The sequence below is a fragment of the Rhea pennata genome, chromosome 3 (genome assembly GCF_028389875.1).
Source record: "Rhea pennata isolate bPtePen1 chromosome 3, bPtePen1.pri, whole genome shotgun sequence".
NCBI classification, from domain to species: domain Eukaryota; kingdom Metazoa; phylum Chordata; class Aves; order Rheiformes; family Rheidae; genus Rhea; species Rhea pennata.
In genome coordinates, this window is record NC_084665.1 from 582,617 (window position 1) to 596,611 (window position 13,995).

The 13,995-nt window shown below is 46.2% G+C and overlaps 1 protein-coding gene across 1 annotated transcript; it reads right to left on the minus strand.

The window, feature by feature from the left end:
• Positions 1-8,951: 8,951 nt before the first annotated feature.
• LOC134138103 (cystatin-like) lies at positions 8,952-11,925 on the minus strand. Its single transcript, XM_062571314.1, has 3 exons — positions 11,631-11,925; positions 10,440-10,553; positions 8,952-9,378 (listed from the first exon to the last, which is right to left on the minus strand). Exons 1-3 carry the CDS (start codon positions 11,859-11,861, stop codon positions 9,301-9,303), a joined length of 423 nt encoding a protein of 140 aa, XP_062427298.1. The 5' UTR covers positions 11,862-11,925; the 3' UTR covers positions 8,952-9,300.
• Between the last annotated feature and the right edge of the window lie 2,070 nt (positions 11,926-13,995).

Below are 13,995 nucleotides of genomic sequence, written 5' to 3' on the forward strand. Positions count from 1 at the left end.
CAAGTCACATTGCCAGGCAAGTAGAGCTCAGTACGTCCAGCTTCACCCAAAATGAGAGGAGGACAGCATTTGCTTTCCTCCAGTCTACAAGAAAGCCACTCACCTCTCTACGGAGCTTAAGCTTTTTTGGTGCCACCGTGCACTCTCTAAACTGATCAGTGACTCCATATCATGCCAAGGGGTGTCTTCTCTAGTGCTGTTGGTGCCCACTCTCCTGTGGGCAAGACAAGTTCAGAACTACCATTGCTCTTTGTTCGTGGACCAAAGTCACCCACAAAGCCCAGTCAAAGTTTTCTCCAGCCTGTCCTCATCAGCATGGTTGACTTTGTCCAGCTTGGTTAGCCATCAGAAAGTTAACACTAAACTAGCTAATCATAAAACCTTCCCAGTGATCCTGTGCAGGGGATATCATCATTTTTTTTTGCCTTCACTACACAGAGGTAACAACTTCTATGGGCTAAGAAAGGTCTTAGCATGGCTATTCCTGTATTCTTCATACATACGGAATCTTTTTGCTCTGTAACTCAGACCAAGAAGTAGGATATATGATATGCATTTTCAATGGACCCTTCTGCCTCACAGCTGGCACCTCAGTCAACCCAGGACTACAGTGATGGAGAAGAGAACAGGTTATGCAAGATGCTCACCAGCCCTGAAATCATACAGGCTGATGTTTAAAGAAGAGTGGTATTTCATTTTCCAATCCATCACATAGAAATTTGCAGCCCAGCAGAAATTGTCACTCTAGAAATTCAATCAGGAGAAGACAGAGAGTTAAGGATGTTCAGGGATAAGTGATCCATGCTTCATTCATTGTTAGTGAGTCCCAGGATGTCACTACAAGGGAAGCAGATATGCCTTTGAGGGTGACAGCATTGACCTCACCTCCTATCCCACAGTCAAGGGTGATATTACTGGGAATCATAAAGGGACTTATGCTGGGACAGACCTGGGTAGGTTTGTAGTCTGACTCCCCACTCAAAGCAGGACTAGCTTTAAAGCTAGGCCTGGTTGTTTAATGCCATACCTGGTCAAATTGTAAAAGTCTCCAAGGACAGAAACTCCACTGCTCTCCAGGTAGCCTCTTCTTGCTTCCAAGATGAACCATGCCAGGTTTGCCCCTCTCTCAGATACCAGATGTTGTTGCTTCCCTACCTCCAAAGCTGCTGTTTCTTGCCACATTTGATGCTTTTCTGGTAGCCCCAAATCTACACAGTGCCCAAAGCAGCTTCTCCACCAACTGCCTTGTTCCTAGTACTTCTGCTGTCAGTAAGACATGACTAATGAGAGAACACGCACATCAAAAGGGAAAAAGAAGGCTTTTGGCTAATGCCAAAGGTTTAAAGTCTCTCTTCATTACTTCTGGCACTGGGAGATGGTAAATTTTTTAAAGCAATGGCAGCGCTTCCTACCTCAATCCCACAGAAAGGGAGGGAACCCACTGCTCATCTGTACAGATAGAGTGGCTTAACCTGTGGCAAGGAAAACAATTTAAATCAGATGCTCAGACAAGTTTAGGGTTAGGTTTTATGCCAGGAAGAAGCTTTCCTGCTGGAGAGAAAAAGGAAGCACAGGACGGGGCCCCATCGTTGTCTTCAAGAACAGTTCAGGCAAGAGTGAGCAAGTTCTTCTGCACCTTGGACAGGCCCTTCAAGAGCAAACACAGCACCCACCAGTTGTGCCAGTCCCCCCACCACAGTCCCATGGTTAGGCTCAGCTGCCATTGAGCAGCATTGCAACAGGAGAAATCAAACTGCCCTTCAGCACCACTACCAACGTTTCCTTGGGCAAGGGGGATTGCTTTTCATAGCCACTTCCTACTAAGCAAGCAGCATCCTCTCTAAATCCCTCTCTCTCCAGGGACATAAGCAACAGTTTCTTTTCAAAAGCAGCTCCTGAGATATGAGGCTGCTTTGGGGTGAAAAGCAGTTAGATCCTGGCAGAGCACATTGCTTCATATCACCCCTCAGCAAGTCTGGAGAGTCTGAGGATGTGTGTGTGTGTGGGGGGGGGTGTTCAGTGTAAATATCATTGCATTTCCTTGAAATTATGCTTATTTTGCTAGCTTTTATAGTCAAGAGATAAAGCCAATTCCATGTCCTGGCCTGAGCCCCAGTTTTTCAGGGTGCACAAGTAGTGTGAGCAAGTGGGCAGTGTGGGCCTCCTAGCTTCACGACCTGCAGCACCCTGACCCCACACCTCTCACCAAGTCCTGCCTCCTTTCCTGCAAGTCAAGGATTTATATTCTGAGCCAATGTTCAGGAGAGTGCCATTGGTGATACCTGTACTCCACAGGAAGACAAGACACACTCCTAAGGGGGATTATCCCAGAGGAAATAAATCCCAGGCATCACAAATGGCAGCCCCTGTAGTTCAAGGAGAGGGGAGACTGCTAGCATTGATATGTAAATAAATATATATATATGTATGTTTCTCAAGTCATATATAAGTGTGTGTGCGCACACATCATTCCTCGAGAAATGGCAGTAGGGACCAAGTGAGACTTGGGACTGTCAGATTAGACTGGATTCAGGGCTTTTTTTGTCCAACAGTGTAACACTCTATGAGCCTTGAAGTCAGGAGAGAGAATAAATCTCACTCCCCACACACACCCAAAAAAGCAGAGGTAGGGTGTAGTGTGAGGATGCCTGATCATCTGCTTGCAGCAGTAAGAAGGAAGTATATGACCTCAACGAGGCTTCAGGTGCCGGTAATTGCAACCTCTTGCAGTTGTATACACATACACTCATTTCAGAATGGTTCTTTCAAGGAAACAGCTTCCCTTTTTAGTGTTTATACTGGTTATCTCCTCACATGATTTTTTTTTCAGTTGACGCAGTGTTGACACATGTAGATTTTATTTGAATATTTCTTTTGTTTTTTTCCCCCCTCCCTTCCTTCTCAAGGTTAAGAAGGGAGGATGAAGAGATATTTGCCACACAGTGTCCCCTACAGACTACTGCCATGAACTGCCAGGATTAGGAAGCCAGAGTGTCTGCTTGCAAGGTGAGCCATGGGAAGCCAACCCACGGAGGTGGGTCAAGAGATAAATTCTAGGAGGAGATGTCTTCCCTTACTTCAATTAGAGCCAGCTCACCCTGGGATGCTTAAAGAAGAAGTGGAGGTGGTATGACACACAACATGCTGTGTCTCGCAACTGGTAGGGAAGAGGGGATGGTCCCCCCAGCAAGGCTCTGCACAGCAAGGGAGTCATGAATCACTGGTAATTTCTTCCAGCCGGAAGCTAAGGATTTGTTTCCCCATCTTCTGCCTGACGCACACAGACACCCACTCCCATCTCCAGTAAGACCAGAAATAGTCCCCAGTATACATCCCAACTCTCACGCACCAGCATTGAGTTGATCACAGAGATGGACATTTAAACTTCTCCTTTTCTCTGGTGTTGTAAAATCCTGTAGCAAGAGCCTGCCAGCTCACAAAGTTTAAGCAATGCAATGCAAGTCAGTGACAACACAGGAGAGAAGTTTTAGCCACAGTCTTGCCTTGGGTGGTAGGTCCTACCCCCCCGAATCTGCCACTGCATCAAGCCATGCCTCTGTAACTCCCACACGTAAGAGGAAGACAACAGAAAAAATCGTAGAAAGGATGGGACACAGCATCACTAGCAATGACCTAACTCAGGACACATCTGTACTGGGCCCTGCAGAATGATCTCCCAACCACCACTGTATCTGGTGAGGAAAGGGATCTCAAATTTTTTTCTCATCAGTGAGATCAGCAAGAGATAAAGCACCAAGATTCAAAATGTGATTTGGGTTTGATCAGTGAATTTGATCTCCTGGAAGATCTATATCACAGTGCTTCTAAGGCAGTGTATGTTAATAATGAATACAAACAGCTTAGCATCTTCAAACACTCATACAAGAGGTCATCATGCTTAAGCTAAGAAATACTGTCTATCCGGAGCATATACACAACCTACAGGCACTGTATACAAACGTAAAATATTCCTTGCAAAATTCATACAAAGCTTTTTCAGATGTCAAATGAGGATTTGACACTTGTCCTGAATTTTATGTCAATTTTACCACTATTTATTTAATTGACAGTGTAGCCTTCTAGAAGAATAATTAATCTGAGCCCAATGGCTCCACTTTGAGGATGGTAGCATGGAAAGAAAAGGGACTTTCCATCTAAAAACTTCTATGTCTTGCATATATGGATCCAGAGGAAAACATTATTTGAATGTTAAAAAGCACCCTACTAATCATTGGCTTACCAGCCTGAAGAAGTCCTCGCATCCACTCCTGAGAGCAGATGCACCCAAGTGATGAGCCTTGACCATGATGGAAACAAGAAGTAGTGTTCCTTTGCTTTACATGCACATCAGCAATGGACCTTTATTAACAACAGTGACAGCCAGCCTAGTTCTGACTGCAGTTCCCATAGTAAAACCATTTTTATCACAGACTCTCACACATACAAGGATGTCCTCAAAGAGGCCAGTAAAGCTGAATGCTGCTGGCCTGACTAGGAAGGATCAATGCTTTTGCTTGAATGTGCAAAGGATACAAGCTCATTGTCTTCAGTTGAGCATGCCATAGTTGTAGTATGCCAACATTGTCCACAGGCTCTAGAAACATCATGATGATCACAGCTATGTCTCCACTGTGCTTCACAGAGGTGGGAAATACACGTACATGTGAGTATGGGTTTGCAGATGCAGGCACTGTTAAAAAGAGCCACACTTTTCAGCCCACAGGACCTAAATCTCTTTGAGTTCTTGCAGCCAACAAAAAGCTTGGAGTGCAGGAGCTGTAGCAGCAACAAAGCACCTTGTCTAAAAACTCATCTGAGAAAGGCTCTGGCAATCCTGAACCTAAAGAGACATGCCCTCAGAACTGATTCATCACAAGCAAGCAAATGCAACAAGAGACAACATGAAATAAGCACCACTCTGGTCACTTGTTTACATCTGTCATTTGAAGTCAGGCAGCGAATGCCACTATAAATCGTAGGCCTCAGCATTCAGGCAGTTTTCAACAGCTCTCCAAATTACTGTGAATCAGCCAAGCAGAGGGAACTGCCAAGTTCTTGGCAGGGGAACTTCCAGTAATGCTCTTAGCCTGTTGCAAATACAAAACAACACAGCCCACAGTGGAAGGTGGTTAAATTAGGTCACACTTTTCCACTGTTTGTTCACAGTGGAGAGTCCATACAGTCACCAACGATAACATTCGGCAGCTTGTGAGGATAGGGTGATCTCTGCCATTCGTTTATGCCCTTAGTCATTGGCATTTCAACACAAAAATGCAATACCTTGGAATTCAGGAGTTCATGACCTTCAACTAGTCATTTTTTCTGGTATATCCATTGTTGTTCAGAACTGTTGGCTAATAAATGTAACTAAAGTGCCTGTTTACATCCACCTGCATCCCTGCTTCTCCTTCCTAGTCTCCTTACCAACAAGAACATCACAGCTATCCATCTGGGCCTCAAGCCAAGAGGATAAAAGGGAGAGGTGCAAAATACAGGCACACCTACCAAAACACGATTATTGAGCCCATTCACCACTTCCATGCCCAGTCCTTGCATGGATAAGCCACAAAAAGGAGATAAGCATCTATGAATGAAGGCATAGACAGAAAAATGACAAGTTTGACGGAAAAAACAAGTATTTGAGAGGCATCATGATTTACTCAATTAGCAGGGTTACTGAGACAGCAGCACAACAGACTAACATCTGCATAATCACTAATCTCATCAGCAATAGAAATGTGCTGTCTTCACACACTGCCCTCAGTAGGAATGGAGGCAGGGAGAATAGCTCCCATCAGATCTGAGCAGATCCTGGAGGAAAATCCCGACTGTCAGGCACTCAGCTCATCCCACTGAAAGTGTTAATAGATCTGGCTTTGTGTTCACTGCAAACTCATTAAACTGTGGCAACGGTAGCAGGTAGCCTTCCCCTTGTAAGGAAGAGCAGCACACAGAAGATGCACTCCTAGTGAGGACATTTAAGACCACTTGAGAGGGATCTGGTAGTTACTGTGAGTTCTTGTTTTCCTGCAGTTCCACTTGGCTATGAGTCCTATCACATGAATTGGACTAAAATCAATTTTCTGTAAGTTATCTCATCTCCTTGGAATGCACTGGAAATTGACTGGAAATTGGAATGCAATGGAAAATTCATCCCTTTACTAGGCAGCAGTATCTGCCTTTGGAAGTTTCTGTCTTGTTTTCTATTAAGTGATTCTTTGTTTTTCTTCAGCCCTCCCACGTCCTAAGAAGAGGTTGTATTAGCTCAAGACACCATTTTATTAGGCAAAGAATATCAGCATCCTTACGCTTCTCACCACAAGCTGCTTTCTTCTGCCATCACATTATTCCAGCAGATCTCTGCATCTCTCTCAGTTTACTCACCATCCTTTCAGAAGAGGGCCACCACATTTGGACACAGGCTTCCTGGTCTTAAGGTGTAACACCGAGCATGGCAGATCATTGGATTTACTTTATCTTCAAGTGGGACTCACACTGAACAGAGTATGCTTGCTTCAAAACATGGAGAAGCAAAGATATAATGATACCAAGCTGGGAGGAGTGGCTGACACACCTGAGGACTGTGCTGCCATTCAGAGAGACCTGGACAGGCTGGAGAGTTGGGCAGAGAGGAACCTCATGAAGTTCAACAAGGGCAAGTGCAGGGTCCCACAACTAGGGAGAATTAACTCTAGGCACCAGTACAAGCTGGGGGCTGACCTGCTGGAGAGCAGCTCTGCAGAGAAAGACCTGGGAGTGCTGGTGGATGACAAGATGACCATGAGGCAGCAATGTGCCCTTGTGGCCAGGAAGGCCAGTGATGTCCTTGGGTGCCTTAGGAAGAGTGTTGCCAGCATGTCAAGGGAGGTGATCCTGCCCCTCTACTCAGCCCTGGGGAGGCCTCATCTCGAGTCCAGTTCTGGGCTCCCCAGGACAAGAGACACATGGAGCTACCGCAGAGAGGGCAGCATAGGGCTATGAAGATGATCAGAGGGCTGGAGCACCTGCCCTCTGAGGAACGTCTGTGAGAGCTGGGCCTGTTCAGCCTGGGGAAGAGAAGACTGAGGGGGGATCTGATCAATGTGTACAAGTGCCTGAAGGGAGGGTGTCAAGGGGACGGGGACAAACTCTTTTCAGTTGTCTCGTGTGACAGGACAAGAGGCAATGGTCAGAAATTGAAGCACAGGAAGTTCCGCCTGAACATGAGGGGGAATTTCTTCCCGGTGAGAGTGACGGAGCATGGGACCAGGTTGCCCAGAGTGGTTGTGGAGTCTCCTTCTCTGGAGATCTTCAAGGCCCGCCTGGATGCAACCCTGTCTAACATGCTCTAGGTGACCCTGCCTGAGCAGGGAGGTTGGACTAGATGATCTCCAGAGGTCCCTTCCAACCCTACTGATTCTATGATTCTATGATTCTACGGTAAGATAGAAAAAACAAATACACTATCAGGGCTATATAAAACAAGAAGTTTCTCCATCATTCACCTCAGCACCTTCATCCATTCTCATGGCCCCTTCTCTCAACCTGGCAACTTCCACTGCTATCTGAAGATGAGATTTATTTCTTTTAAAGGGATTCTGCTCTTTCCTACATGTCTTCCCCAATAAGTAAAAAGTAAAGATCCCTCTTATATGCCAACCTGAGTCCCAGTCTCTCTCATCTTCTGCTTATGGAAGCTTTCCATTTCTTTTGCCTGGGTTCTTGGTCTTAATATTATAAGACACTTAAAAGTTACATTTTTTTCCCAGATCCATAGCTATGTTTCTCTGTGAAACTCACACCAATCCTAAATATAGTGTCATGCACATGGAAGCCAGTAACAGTGTGCTTGACTGAGTGAAAGATCTCAGCAGTCTTGTATACACTCTTGGATTTACAGGGTCACTTCTGGGGAAACTTCCACACTCACAGAAAAAAGGTGGGTTCTGTGGGTAAGACCCATTCACCATGAAATTACACAAGCGCTACTGCACATTCTCTCTTTATCAGTTATCTACTTCACAACACTTAGCAGTTTTTTCATTATTTTTTGCACTACATTACTCTCCAGCTAAATAGGTCATTGGTATCAAGGTCATCTCATTGGTCCTTTTTTGTTGCTGGCACAGTATCCCCCCATTTCCCTGCAGTTCAAACTCATCATAGCTGGACAGAAAGTTCCCTTGCCAGTTCTTTTAGGAGTTCTTGGGTGTTGATCTTCTCTGCCTATGGATTTAAAGATGCTTACCCTGATTAGACATTCAAATTCTCCTTGCTTAATATACAGTCAGATTTTAGTTCAGGCTCTCCACCAGACAGGCTTTTCATTCGTCTCATCTTCAGGTAAAAAAAATAGAAGCTACGATAGGCCTAGTGTATTTACTGAAGAAGTTGTTCCTCTAGCTCCATCAGTCATATTTTAACATTATAAATGAACTGGACCATGCCACCGCTTGGACCAAAAGGAAACCCTTGGGGCTTTCCACACAGAGTTTTTAACTCACTAAAGCTAGGGACACCTCAAGATAACCTTTAAAGACCAGATGCCATAGGAAGTAAAGGTGCCTAAAATACCTTTACAGTTAATTCTTACCAGTACAGTTGTATCCAGCCCTGCAATTCACAGTGGCCAAGACAGTCAACTTTAGATGGGATCTGAAATAATTACACCTACAGCACAGTTTTGATTGCCCTTTACAAGAGCAACTGTTGCAAGCTGCACTGTTTCCATTGCTTTCAAAAGCAGGACCAGCCTTCTTCAGTGAGACAGCTAAGCAGCATCATCTCTTATTCAAAATTGAGATGCTGGAGGACAGGCAAGTCACTGGGTGGGACAGTATAGAGACATCTCTCTCCTGTGAATAGGGCCTCACGTTCCTTCTCACTCTACCTTCTGTGCATGATAGATTAGTCCACTACAGGAAAGCCCTCCGCCCAGCACAACAGATGCTCTTCACAAAGAGGACTACACATTACAGCAATGATTAATTAAATTTTAATGTTTCCAGTAGTCACTTATGAGGGATACCAACAACTTTTTTTTTTTTTTAAGAATTCAGATGTGGGAGTTATTTTATTGGGAAAGCTTGGAGAACACAAATTTGGAAACAACTGATCCAAAATGTAATTATAAAGAAGAAAACCTAAGTAGAGATCATATTGTGCTTTAAAGGAAGGTTACATAGTTTAACTTGCATAGCACAAGCATAGGTAAGTATTTGAGTTAACAGGAACGGACACAGCCCATCTTGATTCAGGTTACTGCTTTCTTTTTTAAATCTGAGTAACCGGTTGCTGGCCTCTGCTGGAACGAAAGGAGACTTACTGGCAGCTGTTTTTCAGTAGTCTAATTTGGTTTAGCCAAGGAACACTGTACACTACAAAGTTGCAAGTGACACGCTATGGAGAGAAAGGAAAAAAAAGCAATTATCAGATTAAGAGCATAAAACAGAGCATCATTGACCATTTTTCTACACATAGATTTACTTCATTTTCAGTGATCCAGAATATATGCCATTCTTATGGCTCTCCTGATTATTTGCACTGTGTTGCAAAGTATTCTGGAATACCACTCTTGTAAATATCTGCTCAGTACTAACCATTTCTCTCAAACATTAACAGAAAAGCTGAGCAATCAGCACTTCTAAAGATCCGGTTACCTCCTCTGCTCACTTACAAGTACCAACTGCTGGAAAGATTTCAGCCTGGGTAATACTCTGACATAAGCTCTGAAGTATCAGTAAGCAATCTGTGTTGTTAATTCATTTGTGCATGTCTGTCCCATCACTCTAGGACTCCAGCTGTGGTAATGGTACACAAGAAATTTTTAGTGTTGTGCTTAATGGATCATCTGTGTGCAGTTACAGTTATGCCCATTACGGTGATTTAGTGAAATTCTATTGAAATGAACTCTGATCAGATCAAGGCAGGCATATATTTGGTGCTCTCTTGTTTGAGAAATTAAGTAGTCCTTAAGGAGTTTCTGTAATTAGATAAAATTTGTGCCCAACTCAGCTTGGTGCGTACAGAGAACCAGGGTATCCTGCCATTCGCTATCAGCAGTAATGGGAGTCCCTAGGAAAAAGGAGTTGAATCAAGTTTGTTTACATCACCATGAGGCAATAGGAGCAGAGAAGGATACAGAGACTCAGGGCACCAGGCCAGGAGACCTGAAAGTTTCCTCTGCATATCCATAGGGTCAAAACCACAAGCAATTTCAGAGGACTGAGGCACACACTCCATGCACTACAGCCTCAGTCCCTGCTTACAGAACAGGCTAAAAGAGCATATTTAGCATTGTCTGGCCAGGCAAGTTCCACAATGGCTCCATCTCAGTAAGTATAAAGTCTCTGATCTTAGCTGAGGTAGATAGGCAACACTGCCCATAACTATCTGGACTAGACCAGCTGGAGGGAAGGGTTGAAAACCTAGAGACCACCATGTTCTGTTTTGGAGCCTACCTTTGCCATTTCTGGTGCATGATGAAAAGCACAGCCCTGGACATCAGTTACTGACTTTGTGCAATTTGTCCGCCCAATCTCAACTTCCATGATATACTTGATTCCAGCCACAATCTGCAAGGAGACAACAGGCAGAAGTAAATTTATTTACAGCACATACAGGAGATCTCTCTGCAGAGAAGAGCTTAACTGAAAGGAAGGCAGTTTTGTGATTATATTATTTAAACCAAACTCAACAAGTACAGACATGATAGTGTGTGGCAACCTCCACAAGAAAGGCACTTTACATCTGTTGAAATCCAGAAGACAAAATGCAAGGAAGCAGCTTTAACACAGTACAGCTTCTTTAAGCAGTATACAAAGTCACATGTCAGTTCATAAGCAGTGTGGCAAATCACTAAAATCTTCAGTAACTCAAACTCTAGCACTCAAAGGCATCCATGTTAACAAGACTCGAGCTATAAATGATGCTTTATTTGCCTTCTGTGGAAAAAGAGCTTGAAAGTCAACCCCTCAATTTCAAAACCTGCTGTTTTTCAAAGACTGGAAGCAGAGACTTCCACGGAGTAATACCAGTTCACAAAATGAAGCTTTTAACCTTAAAAATCCTAAGTGTTAATAACATTTGCAAGTCCCCCAAACTGGTTACACGGTAGGTGATGTAAAAACACCGGTATCTGACTTTTCCTGGACGCTTTATGACCGAACTCCTTGCACCTCCCCTCCTCGGTTTGTACAGGCTGCCTGAACAGCAGCCAAGTCCTCCCCACCCTCAACTTCCCCTGCACGCGTCCCAAGACCCAGGGATCCTCTTGGCACTCAGAAAGATGTTTACAAACGTCGCTCTCTGGATTCGGGGTTTTCTGAAGCCTAGATCACGCCGCAGGCAGGGCTCTGGGAGATGGCGGGGTGGTGGCACGTTCCTTACGGAAGCTCGGAGTTATTCGTAGCAGCAGCGAAGGGAATCTTTGTCCCTTCTCCCCACTTTTTCGAATGTAAAATAAGGGGGGAACCGTAATAACAGTACAGAACACGCTGGGCGCGAGGGCGCTCGGCCGGCCCGGCCGAGGAGGGCAGCGCGGGCGGGCGCGGCCGCCGCCGCTCACCAGCCCGTCAGGGCCGCCGTGACGCAGCACCCGCGCCCGCGCGGCCCCGCCGGGAGCGGGGGGCGCCGCGGGCGGCGGCACCGACCTGTGTCTTGGCGCTGATGATCCGCACCACGCGGCTCGAGTACTTGTCGTTGCTGGCCTTGTTGTACTCCGCCATGGCGAAGTGCAGGGCCCGCTGCAGCCCTTCGTCGTTGTCGGACACGTCCATAGGAGCGCCCACCAGCACCGGGCGCTTCTCGCTGCCCAGCGCGGTGCCGGCCAGCAGCAACACGGCGGCAGCTGCCGCCACCAGCCACCCGCGAACCGCTTCCATCGCTGCGCTGTGTGAAGTGCCGCCTGCCCCTGCCACTGCCCCCGCCGCCGCCGCCGCCGCCGCTTTAAGGCCGCTGCGCGGTGGGGCGGGCAGGCCGCGCCTCCGGCCGCCCCTTCCCTGCCCCAGTGCGGGGGGGGGTAGGGGGAGGAGCCTGTTTTTCATCTCGAGGGCATCAGAAAAGGCAGATTATAAAGATTTTTAAAACATTCTTCACTGTGGGAATGTTTTTCCACGAGCGGGAAGCCTACAGATAAATAAAACGGCGTGGGCTACACGCATTTGCTAGCCTCCGTTTCCCCCCCCAACGCCTCCTCATTCCCAGCTGGCAGAAAAGGCCTCTCCAGGGCAAAGAGCTTAGGCATGAGGGGAAAATAATTATCTGGAGCCTCGCGGATGGCCTGGAGGGCAGCAGACAGGCAACAGGCTGAGGGATTTGAGTCCCCAAAGGAGACGTCGAATTAGGATCATTACTAATCGCCCACCTCCCCGCTTTCTTAGGGACAGCGAAGATCTCTAACTCCACCTCACTGCCAGAGGCGTTTTGCAAGCCCCCAGGGTCGCCCCCCCGCCTCCGCTGCACGAGGCAACGCCAGACCCCCCTCGCAAGGGCCCAAGTCCGCCTCCGAGGGCAAAACGCGGGGCTGCCGCACTGCCTCACACACGAAGGCGAAATCAGGGCTTGCTCCCCTCCCACACGGGTTTCCGAAGGAACAACAGGGCAGCGAAACAGCTGCTTTTGTGCTTCTCCTCAGAGCTCTGCTACTTCTCATCCTAACCTCAGACAGGTTCCACTTTGCTGGTGGACTATCATCTATCACAGCAGAACCATCATCTCACGCCACAGCACCAAAAGCCTTCAACTCTCATTTCATGTAGCCACCAAGGCTCAAAAGGATCCCTAAGCTGGACTTTGGATAGATAAATTCATCGGAGTGGGCTATGCTTCCCGGAAACGGAGGGAGAGACCGAGACCCAGCACACGTATCTGGATTAGGCATGGGGCAGTGGTTCTTTGCCCAATATACATCAGTTTAAGTAACTAATGCATGGGTTGGGCTGATTTCTTGGTTAAGTTATTTATTAAACCACTGAGGCATGTGTTCAGATAGCCTAAGTGATCACTTAACACTCTCAGCAGGAAACAGGACCCTAAGGGAATACTCACATAAACCTAAATCCATAAAAGCTTCATGAGATCAGCAGCCTGTTTTCATGCAACCGTGTGTTGCACGTTGCTTTTGCCTGTGTTTCCCCACAGCATATGCAGCCAGGCCAGTGTCAGAGGAGAATCTGTTTGATCCAAGGCAGCTGCACTCATTTTCCTAAGCGTATCTTGTGGCAACAGTGCCACAAGATGGTGGGGCTATCTGGGAAGCTGTGATGAAGCCATCAGTGTTTTGGAATATGTAGGGATGGGGCAGCTATCTTTTGTGGCTATCTATGATTCTATAGTGTCCCTCCATAATCGTGTCCGTGGCCAGCAGCACCCAAGAGTCAGATACACACTTCCCACAGAGACAACAGCCAGGCAATGGAAGCAGTCCCTCAGACGCTCAAGACGACCTCAAGTGGCTGGCTGAGTTCATTTCTACGGAGGGTAGGTTTTAAAATCCCGCAGGCAAGTCTAGGGTGTCTTTGTCTAGCTACTGCCCTATCTTGTCTCTGATCTCTCTGACATCAATAAGATTATTTAAAAGGTGAAATGGAAGTACAGTAGGGCAGGACCCAACTGGACCCAGAGCACAGATGAGATACGGCTTCAGTATTTAATTTTTAACACAATTTTCCCAGTGTCAAATTTCAACAAAGGTATTAATTGAAGGCAAAGACCGGCCATTGCTAACAAGGTGAAGATTGTTCATGAAACCGACTGTTAGCTGACTGTAAGCTTTGGGCTCAACAGCAATTCCTTACTTATTCACAGTTGCCACAACTAGATTCAATGACTTACACAGTCTCTAAGTGACAATTTCAGAGGGCCCACAGTCACATTCATATCTAGTCAGGACTCTCTTGACCAAGCTCTCTCATAGCAACGTCAGAGAGCTTTTAAAGCTCATGTGTCCTTCAGTTCAGCAGGACTAGGAAAAAGAACAGAAATTAGATAGGTAATAAATACATCAACAGTTACTGC

Excerpts from the sequence above, each read along its gene's own strand:
- LOC134138103 (XM_062571314.1), bottom strand. The coding sequence starts at position 11,861 with ATGGAAGCGGTTCGCGGGTGGCTGGTGGCGGCAGCTGCCGCCGTGTTG. Across the intron at positions 10,554-11,630 it reads TCATCAGCGCCAAGACACAG|ATTGTGGCTGGAATCAAGTA; the intron begins GTCGGTGCCGCC and ends GTCTCCTTGCAG. Across the intron at positions 9,379-10,439 it reads ATGCACCAGAAATGGCAAAG|CGTGTCACTTGCAACTTTGT; the intron begins GTAGGCTCCAAA and ends TTCTCTCCATAG.